This window comes from Neodiprion fabricii, chromosome 6 (genome assembly GCF_021155785.1).
Source record: "Neodiprion fabricii isolate iyNeoFabr1 chromosome 6, iyNeoFabr1.1, whole genome shotgun sequence".
In the NCBI taxonomy this organism is placed as follows: Eukaryota; Metazoa; Arthropoda; class Insecta; order Hymenoptera; family Diprionidae; genus Neodiprion; species Neodiprion fabricii.
This window is the reverse complement of record NC_060244.1, coordinates 881,141-898,042: the sequence shown is the minus strand read 5'-3', so window position 1 is coordinate 898,042 and position 16,902 is coordinate 881,141. Positions and strand designations below refer to the sequence as shown.

Genomic DNA, 16,902 nt, shown 5'->3' with positions numbered 1-16,902 from the left:
CAATGTTGCACAATGAATCTTTTATACCTGAAAAAATATGCCTGCAATGCGTATCGATGTTTTAATTTGAAAAAAATTTTATGCCATCTCACGTGGCTAAAGACTCATCGGCTGGTTACTTCTTGAGTCAATTGAGGGGCCGTATGAAACGTGAATGTCGAATAGAAATACGCGGTTTTAAAATCTCGTTCGAAGCACACGTGGCGGTGAAATATTAATTAACGATCAATCGCGGTTTCGGTTACTCCTCAAGCCTTGCTCGAACCGAAGTCAGTCTCCGTTCAGACGCTGAACTGAGAAGACGTCGAGTACGATCTGTCCGGAAGTCCCCGAGTACAGCCGACGGATTGCGAAAGCCTCCACAAACAACAACCATCGGCCGTAAGTAAATCATCCTGTGTATTATTTTCAATTTTAAGTGGTAAATGTCAGGTTTATAAATTTGTGTGTACGCTAGATTGTGCTCGGGGGTGATACCGTATCGAGTGAAACAAAAATACGCCGCTCGAAGGTAGGCTGGAACCAATTTTGACGGGTTTTTCGCTTCTTTTTTTTTCTCGGTGCGGGAGCCTCGCAGTCGATGGACGGACTCGCGTACGTCGCGCCGTGCGTCATGTCTGCTTGATTTCGAGCGCATCATCCTTGCCCGACCTTAAAACGCGTGCATCGTCTCAGTGCCTTTCGTTCTTTCGCCGTCCGAATATCATCTTTTCTCATTTTGTGTCTGGAGCAACGCTTGTAAAAATATTCGATCCTATTATCGGCCAAGTTCGCTCTGCCGCACGCACTTTGCTTGTCGAACGTAGCGCGCGACGCACGCTGGTTTTTACTTTGACGTTTCACTCGATTCTTCCTCCCCGTCAATTCGCTTTCAAACAGAGACAGAATTTTCCTTCACTCTCCATCTCTCTCTCTCTCTCTCTCTCTCTCCATCATTTCATTTCTTCTCTTTCTCTCTACCTTGCCTCCGACGTTCGATCACTATCGGCCTATGAATAGCCGCCGCGCTAATTTACATTCGCTCGTGGCATTCGCATGCATCTACCTTGAGCTTTAATCTACACCACCAACACCAGTAGAACGGTTAGATTATTGATATTGAGGTCAAATTGAATTCCCTGCGCCACGCTTCCCCCTCTCCCCCTCCAGCCCCGCTCGGCTAACCGAATATTCACTCGATTCATGCATCCCGACATATCGTCATCGGCTCACGAAATTCTGACAGCTCTCAACGCTCGTTTATTCCCTGCTGCATCGTAGGACGTGGATTTTCTGTACGTTGGCATCGTTTTCCGGGCTGCGGGAGGGGCTTGCGTCACGCCATTGCTATCTCTTTGTCCGTCGCCGTGACTGACTTGACTTACGAACGAACGAACGAACGGTTTGACTGTTCCGTCTCACGTCCCAGCATAAAGATCCCTCGAGGATTCGTTAGTCAAGTATTTCCATCGGCCGTCTTCCTCAGTTCCAAACGGTCAATTCGTGCTTATTTTTATTTTTATTCTCGTCTTTTACAGTTGCCTCGTTTACTTCTCCATCTCTAGATACATCTATCGCAGTTTCAAGTTACAAGGAAGCCAGTAAAAATTCATGCTCTCACCGCTTCGTGTTTAATCGATTATTATCAATGAAGTAGAATTCTTGCGAACGGGAAGTGATCATTCTAGAAATTGCTATTTGTCATCATTCGCTCAGTTTCTTTTTACTCTGGCGTTAAAATTGAATGGTCTCTCCGGTCGTTGTTTATTAGTCAGTAGCATGCGGCCAGTTTGAGCAAGCAGAGTGAGAGAGAGAAAGAGAGAGAGAGAGAGAGAGAGAGAGAGAGAGAGAGAGAAAAGAGAAAGGGTAAAGTTTGTTTGAACGGTTCTTTTTCTCATTCTGAACGTACACACTTTGACAAATTTGCGGAGAAAACTACAGCTGTACCCTGTAATGTACAGTTATTCGTTATCTCTGTCTCCCTCCAACTTGAATCGTCTGTCTCATTTTCTCGAGAGTTTCCGTTTGGCGAAATTTTGCAGTTAGATGTATTCCAATTTCGTGGAATTCTACCGCTGTTGCTGCTGTTAGCTGACGTAATTCTTTTTTGCGGTTACCTACGGCGCTCGTTTTATTTTCCCCGTTTCTTCCCCCCCCCCCCCCCCCCCTCACTCTCGCATTCGAAAAATGCAAAGATAATCAGACAACGCTTTATATAGATTGTTGGTTGTGTAAACGCTACGATGATGCGACGATCGCCATTTTGTAAGCATCTGATCTCGAGTGACTAGGAGTCCTAGCTTAGGTTTGGAATTTGGATATAAGTAGCCATATATTTCAACGTGTGTTCCTTGTCTTTACAGGTGTATCCGTAACGTCTATACCCTACACGCAGTACATACAGACGTACATATTCACTTATTTATCTACAGAGAGCGGGGTTTTTATTGGATTCGCGAATGTTCCGCGCAATCTCGCGTTTCTAGTCGCGCATACGTTTTACAGCATGAATCTGTGTGTGTATAATTGCATCAGTCATTCATTATTTTTATTTCTCAATGGTCCGATTTTCCTTTCTTTCGATCTCGTTTCCTCCTCGACTGTAACAATTAGAGAGCGAGTCAAATCTAAATATACCTGTATTGCGTTTACATGATGTTGCGACATCTACAAGCTAATTTATTATTACAACCAGGTTCGATTAGACCCTTCCCGCTGCTCTATGTCGAGTGTCTATAATTTTTTGTTGACGATCGACCGACACAGGTAGTATCCTATACGTGTAATACGACGAATCGTAAACGTCACGACACCGGGTTGCTGGTTTCGATCCTGTCATATGTATACACGTGCATTCGAATTTCCAAATCTATTTGATTCTCGGATCTTCCCTGTAACTGGATAATCGAGGCGATGAATCACCCTCTTGTGTATTATATATTTATACATACGCAGCCGTACATTTCACCTTCGACCAATTCGTTTTCTTCGTGTTTACGCTCGTGTTTTAAAAAAGATTAGTAAACGATAGTGGATAAATAATAAACATTCGTCGTTATCGCTTGTGAGTAAATCCCGCAAGTTCGAGCTCGATATACGACGCAAGAAAAAAAAAGGCAATAAGAAATATGACAAAGAAAGAGGGAGAGAGAAGTCGCTGTTAACCTGCAGAGTGATTGCGCGAAATGTTCTAGAAATACGAATGGGCTATATATAACTCGTTTGATGTATTATATGTACAATGTACGCGTATACGAATGTCATTAGTACAGAATTAATTCTCATAATCATACCTATGTCTCGTATTGGCATTGCGATAATACTCTAATCGGTATGCAATTAAAAGTTGTCACAGTACATATGTGCTGAATTTAGAGACATTGTTCTTTTACACGTCCGCATATAAGTCTCTATAGATCTCCGTAGACTGTGCTGTGTTATCTGAACGGATTTATCGCGTCAATTCAATGAGAAATCTTGAAACAACGTATGCGCATGTTAAACCAAGCTACATGTTACATGTAAACGTACCAAAGCGGGCGGGGACTCTGTCGAAGGATATTTTCGCACGTCATTTAAACACGCTTGTAATACAGTGCAGGCCTGTACCTTGAGAAAATACATGTTTTTTCCTCCGACAAGGTTGCTATAATAAAAAGAGAGAGAGGGAGAATCTCGTATCGCCTTAGTTCTTTGTACATTAACGTCGTGTACAGTTAAACAAGAGTTCGAATATATCCGTGAGAAGAAAAGAAAGAATATACAGCGCTTAGCTGCAATTGAGCTTGACGTTTAAACCATTTCACCAGTCGAAACGCGTGTACCTGACTTATTGTATCTTCTTCTCATCGTCAGCGGTAAAAATCTACACGTTCGCACTCTTTGTACGTACCTACACCTACACATGCGCGTTAGACGGCAATGAGGGGATAAAAACAAAGAGGCTGCAAGTTCTCGAGCCGCTGCTGCGCGACCTTCGATGCCGCAGCAGCGACGACGACGGATCGCGAGGATGGTTATAACGAGAGAAAATTGAACTCCGGCCGAACCTGTTCGCGTTCCTCTCACTGGAGACTCGGAGTCGAATGAACTCCTCCATTCCGCGATGCGTGCGTTCACCTGCGTCGGATCACTCCTTTTCCCTCTGAACCCTTTGAACCAGGGTCGAACCTCGTCGTCACCTTCGGCAGGAGAAGAGGACTTCCACCCCGAAGTCCTCGACCCGGGAGCTCCTACATCGGTGCACCTCTTTCCTTCCTTCCTTCCTTCCTTTCTTCCTTCGGGCGTTTAACGTCTCCTCCGCCGAGTCCACCCGAGCTCGTCGGGATCCCGCGGGGTCATTGACCGTCTGACCACGAGCCGCGCCCCACATAACATTACGCTGTTGCTGCCGACGTCGACGCTGACGCTGATCTTGCTCTTCTTGCTCTCCTTGCTCTCCGTCATTGCTGTTCTCCCCCTGCGTAGCGGAGCTGTTAGTCGCGTCTCGATCTTACCATACGATCGGTGCACTCGTGTGGGTGATTTTGATGGGTGTAGACATTTTACACGAGTGCTGCTCCTGCTGCTGCTGCTGTAGTTGTTGTCGTTGCGTTAATATTACGCAGATCCCCCTGCGCGCTTCGCACCTTCTATCCTTACAATGTGGTCGAGATACGTTGCCTCGATCCATTCCGCACCCATGCGCTTGTCCTTCGGGAAGATCTACCGTGTATGTTATCATAGGTATACGGACGAAGGTAAGAAGAGAGTGATTCTGCCGACAGCGCAGGTGGGGGAGGACCGATACCGCATGTATGAGTGTACGTACGCATGTACGTATGTACATGCGTGCCGCGTAGCGTGGGATCGCGGTTAAATGACCGGGTGCTCGCGTCGTTGTCTCGAGTCTAGACTGCGATCTGTGGCCGCGGGGTTTATTCACCACCTTTTTTCTACTCGTTCGTAGTTTTTTGCTCGTTTTACTTCTGTCGAGCTCTATCTATCTCTCTTTATCTTCGAGACGGGTTCTTTCACGCATCGCCAACGAAATGACCGAGGATGAGTTATACGTAAGATATGGTCAAGGTCGGAAAAATCATTGTACTTATTGAAATATTATCTAGTCTGATATTCTACTTGACTACAAAAATATCACCACGTGTGCCAGATGCACGCGCTCTCTCTGTTCTTCTATCTTACTCACTCACTCACTCACTTGCTCTATCTCTCTAGCTCTCTTTCTCTCTCTCTCTCTCGCTCTCTCTTTCCCCCAGCTTGCCAGCGGTCTAATAATAATAATGAACTTGATATAAGCTTGTATGCGAACTTGACGATGGATAAACACACACATTAGCTATTCGATCTGTTTTGGCGACTGAAAGGTGGGGGCGAAAAACACGCTGGTTGGATGAGATTGAATTATTCATGTAACAGGCGAAATTAGATCGTGAAAAATTGGAAAAAAGGCATAGCCACGCCGACCGTGGGCGTGAGAATTCTTGCGGGTAAATTTTTACAAATTTCTCCGCAAATACGCACTCATTGATCGATTCGCGATGGCGCAATTTGCCTTTTACTGCAAGTTGTTTTAGAAATTTGGGACATCGTGCGAAAGCGCAATTACGGCGTACCTCTAGTCACCTCTGTAATGAATACCTACTCTGAAAGGAAACGGAAAAGAAAAGGAGGTGGATGACGGAAATTGAGAAGAATGAGAGAAAGAATCTTTTGTTCTCACGGTCCTTCTTGTTAAAGTCATTAACGGCCTACTAACCGCAGTAATATGATTATGTGCTAAAAATAAAGTTGAGAATATCGATCATGAGTGTTTCTCTTTCTTGAAACTCAACTGGGTTGCGATTTCGGGCAAAAAGAATAAAATTATCCCGACGAGTTGCGTGTTTTGAGGCAAACCTCTCCAACAAGCCCAATGCCGTTCGTAGAACAGGCAAAGCATCTAACGCGCTATTTATACAGTGTTGAGACGCCGCTTAAACTGCGTGTATAACGATATTGATTTATCCCTACAACTCACTCGTCGTAATTATAGGGTAACAATTCGGGGAAAATTTGTCGAATACCAGAAGATGATCGGAATACATTTTCTTCTTGTGATTTTCACCGTTACTTTGCACGTCATATTATTTTTGCTGCAACGTTGTTCTTTGTAACAAAAATACTGTCGTTCGATCGGCATCGAATGATACAATGATAATGTATGACGCGATAATGATGATTTGAACGGAAAGTTTTTAATCTTAAAATTATGATATTGTTAATAATATTATTCATGTATACTCGTTTTATTTTTCAGCTTCCTAGAGGAAGATCTGTGTGCTGTGGTTTATCATTTAGGGGGCCAAAACACGCGCAACAACGGACGACCCCACAGGACCGGGGGGTGCTTCTCGTGTCTCGGGAGGAAGGTCAGAATCAGCAAAGTTAAATTAAAAAGAAAACTGTCCGTTGACTGTATAAATTCCCACGTTTGCGCGTAAAGGCAAAGAAAGCACAAAACATCGGTCAAAACAAAAAAAATATCCATTTAACAAGACTGATTCGATGCCTTCCAGGGACGAAATTCGCTCCCTATCCACTAAGCGACGCTGGATCCCTCCTTCAACTATTAGACGCGATGCACTCACCCAAGAAAGCAGAAATGATCTCATCTTCAGAAAGGTGCGGGGTATTCTTAATAAGCTTACACCGGAAAAGTTTGCAAAGCTGAGCAACGACTTGCTCAACGTCGAGCTCAATTCCGATGTGATTCTCAAAGGTGTTATTTTATTGGTGAGTACCCCATCGATTTCTCAAACATACCGTACCCGTAGGAAGTACTCAAAAACTTACTCTTAATTTTTGATATATTTTATAACCAAGTCCTGAACTACCGAGGCCAAATTACAGCAATGTCTTTATGAGTAGCATATTGCATAGGAGTTGTTACGAAATCTAGAAAACTAGGTAAAATCAAAGAATTTCCAATTGTTTGCCTTGAGGACAGTTTGGAAGAATGTTTTGACTGAAAAAAATATGAATAAATTGATTTTTGTCGTGACCTACAGATCTTTGATAAGGCACTCGATGAACCAAAGTACAGTTCTATGTACGCACAGCTGTGCAAGCGGCTGTCCGACGAAGCTCCAAACTTTGAACCTCAGAAACCAAACGTTGAAGGTCAAAAACCCCAAAGTACATTTAGACTGCTGTTACTCAACAAGTGCAAGCTCGAGTTTGAAAATCGATCAAAGGCAAACGAGGTATTCGACGGTCAGGATGATTTGGCCCCGGAGGAGGAGGAGCGCCGTCAGTTGGCAAAGCGCAAGATGCTCGGTAACATCAAATTCATCGGGGAGTTGGGAAAATTGGAAATCGTATCGGAATCTATCCTACACCTGTGCATTCAGCAATTACTGCCGGAGAGACGAAGGGGTGGATCCAGGGGGGACATGGCCAAGGATATCGAATGTCTTTGCCAGATTATGCGTACTTGCGGACGTATTCTGGACTCGGACAAGGGCCGTGGCCTCATGACTCAGTACTTTAAACGCATGAGCGTCTTGGCAGAGAGCAGCGATCTACCCCTGCGCATCCGTTTTATGTTACGCGATGTCATTGAGTTGCGTCGCGATGGCTGGGTGCCGCGAAAGGCTACCAGTACCGAGGGACCTATGCCCATCAATCTGATCCGCAATGACAACGAAGATTCGTCTAGGGGTGGCGGTTATCACAGGCGAGACGATCGCCCTAGCAGCGATATCTTTAGGAAAATGCGAGGCCTTGACGATATGTTGAGTACTATCTCACTAAGCTCCCATTCCTTCAGCATAGGACCCGCACCGTTTGGTTCAAATGGCTATTCGGGACCTGGTAACGTCGGCTACGGACGACACAACCAGCGCAATCAACCCAACCATTACCAAAATCAGAATCGTCATCAGAACAATTACCAGGGGAAGCATAATCACAATCAGCAACAACAGAACTCTCCCCATAATTACAACAACAGTAAGTTTATCAACACAGATATGACAGGAAATATAGTTTTTTTTTTTTTTTTTGTAAATTGTTTCCACTAAACAATGATCCTCTTACAGATGGTAATAAAGAGCAGTCTAGATTGAGGGGGAAAATGCTGATAAAACAACACTCAGAGGAAGTGTCTCTTAGGCCTGCAGCCAATTCAATGGTATTCAGCGCCAACATGAAGCCCCCAAACTTACCTCTGAACAGCAGTAAGTATTTAATTTCGTTAATCGCAAATTTAATACTATTTGGTACCCTTCCCTTGCATATGGGGAATCAATTTTAAATGGCCCCCATCGATGAAATGTGTATGTTGAAAATGATGTATAATAATGTCGTATGTGATTTATGTATCGCACCATAAGTGAAAATGCATTTCACTAATGCTTATCCTTTAGGGATAGGTCTCTTCCCAGGACATGCATCTGAGGCTATGCTCGCATCGGCTGGTTCTCTAAAGGCTAGCCCACCGCTGCTGCACAAGGATCCGTCACCGGCGATTGTGATTAAGCAGGGCCCGGTAGAGAAGCGTGACAAAGTGCGCGACAGGAAAGATAAGGGACCTTCCAAGGAGGAGGTATTGAAAAAAATGAACGCTCTTATGGACGAATACGTTAATCATGGAAATGTCCAGGATGCGTTAACAGCTTTCAAGGATCACAAAATACCGGAAAGATTCCTACGTCACGTCATCTATGTATTTTATTCCAACACCCTCGATAGAGGTGATTCGGAGCGCGAACTTGCCGGCAAGCTGGTAGTCGAATTGAAGAAGGAGGGGCTTGTGAACGGGCAACAGATACTCGAGGGATGGAAAGAACTCGTCGGCAGTATGGACGAGAGGGAGAGCACCATCCCATGCGTCGCGTCTCACGTCGCCTCCATTACAGCTAAAGCTATAATTGACAATCTTATGCAGCTGACTGATCTCGCTTCGGTAACCGAGAATGGGCAACATCATCCTCTCTTCCTTTTGACTCTTCAGCAGTTGCACAAGACTCAGGGAAAAGCTAGGCTCATGCAGATATTCAACGAAAGTAAGGTCAACCTGATGAGTCAGCTGCCAGAGGTGGAGAAGACTAAGGAAAGGCTCGGCAAGATCCTTGAGGATAGAGAATTGACGTTTCTCTACCCTCTGCTCAGGATCCAAAGGGAGATAGGGAGACAGCTCGAGTCTGACCCCAGCCCTAACGCCCTATACAAGTGGATCAAGGAGAAACTTGACCCTTCGCATCACTCTGATCCAAGCTTCATCAATGCTCTGATCACTGTTCTTCTCAAATATATCACTCAGGTTAGCGTACTTGCATTACTTACCCTCCCCGGTCTGTAAACGTGTCAATCTTTCAGTAATTGGCGGCGAAACCTCCTTGGCTTGCGGATGAAAGTGTATTGTGACAAAAAAACAAAGTTTAACCATCCATTTCAGGAGACAACATTAGGTCCGGGTGTCGACCCAGAGTCCCCCGTGGACAAAGCTCTGGCAGAGAAAGAACGAGCGTTGCTAGAAAAGTACGGGCGCGTTCTCGAGTCCTTCCTACCGACCATCGATTCTCAAGTGACCGCCGTTCACGCTCTTCAGGTATTTTGCTACTCGCACAAATTCCCCAAGGGGATGTTACTGCGATGGTTTATAGCTCTTTACGAAATGGAAGTCGTCGACGAGGAAGCCTTCATGAAATGGAAGGAGGATGTTACCGACGATTATCCTGGCAAAGGACAAGCCCTCTTCCAGGTGAGTCTTTTCACTCTTTTTTCATCCTAAGATTGATTGTTACGATGACTTAGGTCAAGTCGTCTCATCGTTTCTGTTACCGGCATCGAAATATTCCCGAATTTCATTTCGATCTAGGTAAACTCCTGGCTGACATGGCTGCAGGACGCATCTTCAGAAGAGGAGGAAGATGATGGGGACAACTAGAAGGTGGAGGATGGCCCGCGAAAGGGAGCCCATCATCTCATAAGACTACCTATTATTTGAGGATAGGGTTTTAATTATCCACTACACGCTGAGCCGAAGGATTCCGTTTTATTAATTGCGTTGTCTCCATCTGCAACACGGTAAACTGCTACCAACAACAGCAAAAACAACAACCTGTCAGTCGGTCGGCCATTTAGCGGAACGAAGGAAACCTGTGACGTGATTTTAAAAAAAAGAAAACTCCAAAAAAGTAATGAAAAAAACAAAAAACAAGACGAAACTAAGTAACAAAAAAACAAAATAATGAAAAAAAAATTAAATGAATACATTAAAAAAAAAAATAGCAAAAAGTAATAATAATAATAATAATAACAAACCCGCGGGTGGCGCGACAGACCCTTGAAACAGGAAGTTTTAACGTTTTAGATAATTGAATTATTATTATGATTTATATAAGGAAATTGGGCCAGCAGATATCAAGATACGCCGCAATATGATTAATTTAAAGTATATGTTTAAAAACTATACGAGCGTAATGGTAATAAAGAAATAGAGAACGAGAGAGAAATTGGATGAGGAACGGAATAGAGAAGCCGAGGAAATGAAATGAGGGAAGGAAAAAAACGAATAAATAAATGAATTAATAAACATAAGAAATACAATTACCAAAACTTAAAAAAACGAGAAAACATAAAAAAAAAAAAAAAATCAATACTATATTAGTCTGGTGATTTGTGTTGTCCAAGTTTTTGTCTAGTATTGTGCATGTGCCACGTTTTGTAAGTCTTTTTGTCCGCGGCCACAAACGAGTCGCTTGTTATCTCTGTGTACCAGCTTTTACATTTATTACGAAGAAATATTATTATTATTAATTATATTATTATTATTATTATACTACAATTATTTACTTACTACAAAAAACTGAAATACATTCATCAATTTGCCTAACGAAACCATAATATCTATACGACGGTGCAGGAACGGCTCGAATATGTTTTTTTTTTCTCTTTTCTTTTTAATAGCCTATGAACTGTGAAAGAGTTTTTCAACGCGTAAATGCGACGACGTATATATGTCGACGTGTAATTAACCAGCCATGAATCAGTGATGAAACTCCGAACTTTCACCTGAAAAAAAAAAGGAAATGAAAAAACGCCAGCAAAATCAATAAAACACCATATGCCTGCCTCTATCTAACTTATATGCCTACCTTACCTATATCTACCAATTTATTCTATTTGCCGCGCAATACATACATAATTATAATTATTGTCACTAACACTACAATCACCGCCACTATTATTATTACTGTTGTTATTATTATTATTATCATCATTATTATTATTGTTATAGTTCTAATAAGTGATTCGCGTAATTGCCGTTCAAACAACCAGCAGCCAATATCATTATCACCACTACCACCAACTAACCACGTAATATAATAGTGAAAGAGGAAAAGATAAATGGAAAGGAATATAAAATAATAATAATAATATACAATTAGCGATCCGATTAAAGAAAAAAAAAAAAAAAACGTAAATGCAGAATAATAAACTTTGAGAAACTTATACACGGATTGCTCCCGGGTTGCTGAACTATCCCATCTTCCGGCCCAATTCCAAAGCGGTCTCATCATCCCGGTTCCCTAAAACTTCGGTGAACAATTTTAGACGTATGAGGGCTTCCGCAGATGCATTAGGATGCCGATAATTGAATCGAATGTGAATTTGCAGTGAAATGTTGCATTTTGTGCATAAAAAAAGAATAATGAACAGGTGATTTTTCTTCTCAGAACTCTTGCCTCATTTAAGTAATTTCGTTGAGTAAGGAGCGTAAGGAGGAATTAAATCGTTCCTCTTTTGCAATAGCGAACGATGAAAGTTGAATGTCTATGTCTAAAATTGTTCCGATTCTGGATATATTTATCTATTATCTTATTAGCCTCTTCACGTACGTCTATTATATACATAATCGCTTGTCACATGAATCACTAAAAGAAAAAAAATAGTAGATTATAATATCCCATGTAGGTATGCAGAGACATTCGCTGTGAAAACTATACAGCTAGAAAAAATTTTATTGCGTAATAGTTCGAATACGAAGCTCTTCGGGGCTTGACGTAAATTTATTATAACGATTATAATATTCACTTTTATTAAGAGTAATATTATTGCGATATTTGTTGTAAAATCCGTGTAAAATTACTGCACTACGTTTGTCTCTCTATGACTTCAAGATTGTCGTTCACACGTCTATTATACATAAAACATTATTCACATGCAAATACGTGTCACATATATACGTTATATAATGTGAATAAGAAAAAAAAGCGAGTTTAGTTTTCGTCCCAGCTAACACAACAGAAGAATAGCGCAAGAAATAATATATTGTAAACTCAAGTTTTGTTAATTTATTTTTTCACCCAACAATTGTTATACATACATACATACATCCATACATACATACCTACCTATGACATAAATTCATTATCACAGATATTCTTTATAGTCATCCTTAACCCCTCGCAGCACCCGACGATCGTTTAATATCGCCAGTATTATTTTTCATGGTAGAACTCATCATAAGTTACGAAAAACAGAAGAAATAACCGAAGCAAAATATCGTAATAGAAGTAGATGTTAATACTTATGATGGATACACGAACCAAGTTACATGCAAACGCGATAGTGTAATATAATATTATTAACCATGGAATATTTACGATGATCTTTTATTTCTGAATAGGTAATACAAATAAAATTGTTCTTAGGATCATGATTCTTTTTCACGTTTGTACCATTGCTCATATGGTATCATTGTTGCTCATCATTAATTACATACGTTTTCGCCATTATCTGGTCGTATCTGCTATAGCTGTAGAGTCATTATTAATAATTATTCAACGCCATAATTTGAACTATTCAGTCCCATTTCGATTGGCCATAGTATTAGTATTTTTACGCATTAACATTCGTAAGATATAAATAATAAACCCCAATTTTTATCTCAGACTTATTTTTCACTCAAGTCTGTATAGCACGATGTCAAGTAGTTTCGCTCGTGGTTTAACAAGCGTTCAAAAACACCAAAATCTTGAATAAATCTTGAAAGCTTAATCCTTACGGTGCATGCCGGGGTCAAAATGACCCCGTGACATGTTCACCGTTCTATAAGGCAGGTCATAATCTGATTTGATGCAATATAAATGATGAAATATCGTATAAATCTTTAATTCATTCGTTTTCCAAAAATTCATCTCCACTCACTCGAACAAGTATCTTTTCTTCATTGTGCGGTGTCTCCGTTTTTTCTTTTTTCTTTTTCCCCCTTAAATAGGTCGAAATCTTGAAAATCCAGTGAGTTGTGATTTTTGAATAGGATGATTCATTTTTCGGTATTTTGTTTCGTAAAAATTTTTTCTTTTTCGTATACAAAACTTGATTTGCCAAAAAATAACTAATTTACCTTGAAATATGGTAGTTAAAGAGTATCCCAGTATTTGTTCAAGGTGTGGGCAACGTATGGGTTAACTTTATTTGGGCGTCCGCCTAATGTAATTTACATTATTTATTAAAGTGTTAAGTAAGTCGAGTCTGTGTCCTGTGTGCAGAAAATATGCCAAGTAAATTATTTGATGACTGGGTAAAAGTTATGATTCTGTCATTCAAGTTTTTATTGATTGATTATAAACGTTTCAAGGTAGTTGAAGTAGATTGAATAATTACAGACAGAGAAGTTTTCTTGATCTCAATTTTTAGAATTTCAAATACTTGCAATGGAAAGATTTTCAACAATTTTGTATCGTTTGTACAATCCTTTTATATTTGTTCGCAAGCGTGCGGACGAATAATATAATTATAAATAATTTGTTCACAGCCAGAATTTATGAAAGGAAGGAGATAGGGGGAAAGAACCCTGACAGGTTTATGAAGAGGCATAAATTTTTCATTTTACGACTACCGCCTGTTTGTAGATTCACAGCGCGTCAAAAACTGGACATGATAGTGAATTTGTAACAATAAACATCGGTTTTGTTTACGATATCCGTGATATTTCTGCCTCCAGGTATAACACGCGTGTCTGCGTATAGGAAACCAGGGGCGTATAAGCCAAAGTAACCAGCTGCGGGCCGGATAAATAAATGTTAAAAATTCTCCAACAGTGACGACGTTAACGTCACGATTTGCGGGCGTTACACGCCATTTTATAATCAGGGTTCACTGTGATTTGGTACGTCGATTGATCTGTTTGAAGAAATATTCTAGAACTTGTTGAACAAATATCTACATATACACGTATAATTTCATTCCCTTGATGTTACGTGACATCGGTTCAAGTTTGATTCTTTGATATTAGCAGAAGTCGAGGCTCGCGCGATGATTTCCTTGCCGCCGATGAACGCGGAAACAATGAATTTTCAATAAGCGTTCAACGGTGAAATAAATACCTCACAGACATTACGTGCATTCGAAGATCGGCGAACGATTGTTACGTCGGATCACAAAGATATCTGAGTTCTGATCTAACCTTGGCTCAAATTGATGCGATAAATTCATCCGCATTATTTATCGCGGCAACAATTTGACGCTATCGTACTGTTTTAGAATTTCGAAAGAACTTTGCAACTCTCCAGACTGGATAGGTATACATACTCAGGGTGAGGCACGGCAAGATTCCAAACTGTAATTTAAAAATCTCCCATTTTCGCGTTACAAGTATGATAAATTATCCCCGGTGTGCTAAACTTGTCTACGCGTCTAAATAAGCTGGCATAAATAATTGACGTACGTCTTCAGGTTTTTCGTCAAATATAATCAGGTGACTGAATTTAATAATTTTCAATTCCACACACTCGAACAACAATGCAACTCAACGTACGCGTAACGTAGCGTATCTACGTGACGTCGGTAGTTTGTTTTTTATTTAGTCAGCGTTAAAATGACGAGATAAGTGCTGGCAGTGTACAGCCTATTTACACGATCACACGCAGTGATAACCAGGCGCATGCATACCAGTGTTCGGTGGAAGCGATAAGGGGTCGGACAAATTTTCTTCTAGCTGAAAAATTTAGGCTTTAACGTAATCTATGCGGCAAAGAGTTATTCGATAATCGTTCGACCCTCTTTACGCCGCATCCGAAACATGCCTTTGAAAAATGATTATGATCGTACCTTGAACTACAATAATGTAGTAAAAAACGCCTCACTAAACAAGTATACGTGCATACTATACGTTTCTCCTCACATTTTCGTTTTCCTCGAGTTCGTGGGAAAATGACACGGATCATCCATTTCTATACATATAATGGATACCGACTAATACGTAGAAGCGTCACACGTATTATACCTTACACCCATTGCATTTTCTTGGCACACGAAGTCTCGGGTATACAACCGCTAATCGTAAGTCTGCCCGTGAAGAGTCAGTATTGATCCAGCGGGGAAGTAGCGAGTAGTCTTGAATGGGCCGGGAGCCAGAATCTGGCACCATCCCCAAAAGCGTTAATTTTTCATGGTTTTATCCTACCTACATTTGTGCCGATTGGCGAGAGTCATCGGCGAAGTATCGTTGGAAAACTAACACACGTTTAATTTTCTACTCTCGCTTCGACGTGCACGAGCTAAATTCGTTCACTGACTAATATAATCCAAGGGCGTGCCATAATTCCTTAAATTCGCAGTGATTCGAGTAATTTTGGCAGGCCTGCTTACACGGCAGCAAAATAGAAGAAAAAAAATTCCTCTTTTTTTGCACCACCGCGTAATCTATGACATGACCCGTTTAGAGGAGGCTGTATCGACTTTCTCGTTTCGCCCGCAGGAACGAGCTTTTCCTTACGAGTATAAATCTAGTCCGATCATAATTTTCCTCTCTCTCTGTTACACGTCATTTCTTCCTCTCGAACTCGTCATAGATACACGCATGCATCTACAGGCAGCTATAATTTAACCGATAGACGCTGAAATTCCGGCACAGCGGTCATTGATACCCGATTCATTCACGCTGAATTTCATTCGATAGTCTCCAATATCCGTTCGAATCCCCATCTTATTATTATTATGATTATACCTACGCGTCAGTTTCCATTTTTTACCATAAATCGCCGGTTCGTAAAAATCATAAATGCCTTCACACCTTCCCAGCCAAGCCGCTGCTTGCCTGCAATTGCGTCACCGATCCACGAGAGCCTCGCGTATCATTCTCACTTGATTCCTCGATCATGCATGGCACCTGCTGTACAGATTGCAAGTTGCAACAGATTTTTTCGTGCCTTTTATTGTTACGCCTACATCCACCTCATTGGCAGTCGTTTTACAATTTTATCCGTGCCGCTTTGATTCGGATAAAATATCAAAGAATGCGTATTCAGATCGTTGCCAAACTATTCCTAACTAAGAAAGTACCTGACTAACGTTTTTCTCTCATCCCTGTACCGGCGTCTGGAATATTTCGTGGCTCGGGTAAAGAGTTGCGGGTAGCTCTCGTATTGATTGACGTGCGGAAAGCTCGGCGTTGGCCGAACCCCGCGAAGCCTATAAGCTTGCACCTGAGGATCGAAGGTCCATGAGAACATGCCCTAATTTAAAATTGTCCCGGGTAATCACGAATTTGCTTCGTAAATATACTGCCAGTTCTGGCCTAATAACCGAAAGGCCCTACAGGGTTCGTAAGTTTTTTGAAATCTGGAATTCCCCAACTTTTACTACAGAAAGTAAGATTTTTTCCGGCAACCTTTCAAGTAATATATCGCTGATTAATGACAATTTTTTTGCACATTAACTTATTAATACCGTCAATATTACCTAGTAACTATCTTACCGTCTGACCATCAATTTACCAACAACAGCCTGCGATTTTCTGTAAGTAAAAACGAACGAAGGTTTGATATTAAGAATGAGTAATACACGTAGAATGTATTAAGCGGTGCGACGGAAAATTTTTTTTTTCTCAAGTCCGATATCACTTTGTGTAAGAGCCGAGTTTATTTTTTCCAC

At 41.3% G+C, this 16,902-nt stretch overlaps 1 protein-coding gene across 4 annotated transcripts; it reads left to right on the top strand.

The window, feature by feature from the left end:
- Positions 1-242: 242 nt before the first annotated feature.
- Positions 243-11,033, top strand: LOC124184629 (eukaryotic translation initiation factor 4 gamma 2). Of its 4 annotated transcripts, none has more exons than XM_046574570.1 (8): positions 243-381; positions 6,275-6,386; positions 6,534-6,750; positions 7,026-7,968; positions 8,058-8,195; positions 8,385-9,280; positions 9,416-9,721; positions 9,839-11,033. In XM_046574570.1, exons 4-8 carry the CDS (start codon positions 7,065-7,067, stop codon positions 9,905-9,907), a joined length of 2,313 nt encoding a protein of 770 aa, XP_046430526.1. In that variant the 5' UTR covers positions 243-381; positions 6,275-6,386; positions 6,534-6,750; positions 7,026-7,064; the 3' UTR covers positions 9,908-11,033. The 4 variants fall into 4 exon arrangements, with proteins under 4 accessions (XP_046430526.1, XP_046430528.1, XP_046430527.1 ...); XM_046574572.1 differs by lacking the exon at positions 243-381 and adding an exon at positions 452-511; XM_046574571.1 differs by lacking the exon at positions 243-381 and adding an exon at positions 2,337-2,373.
- Positions 11,034-16,902: the final 5,869 nt, after the last annotated feature.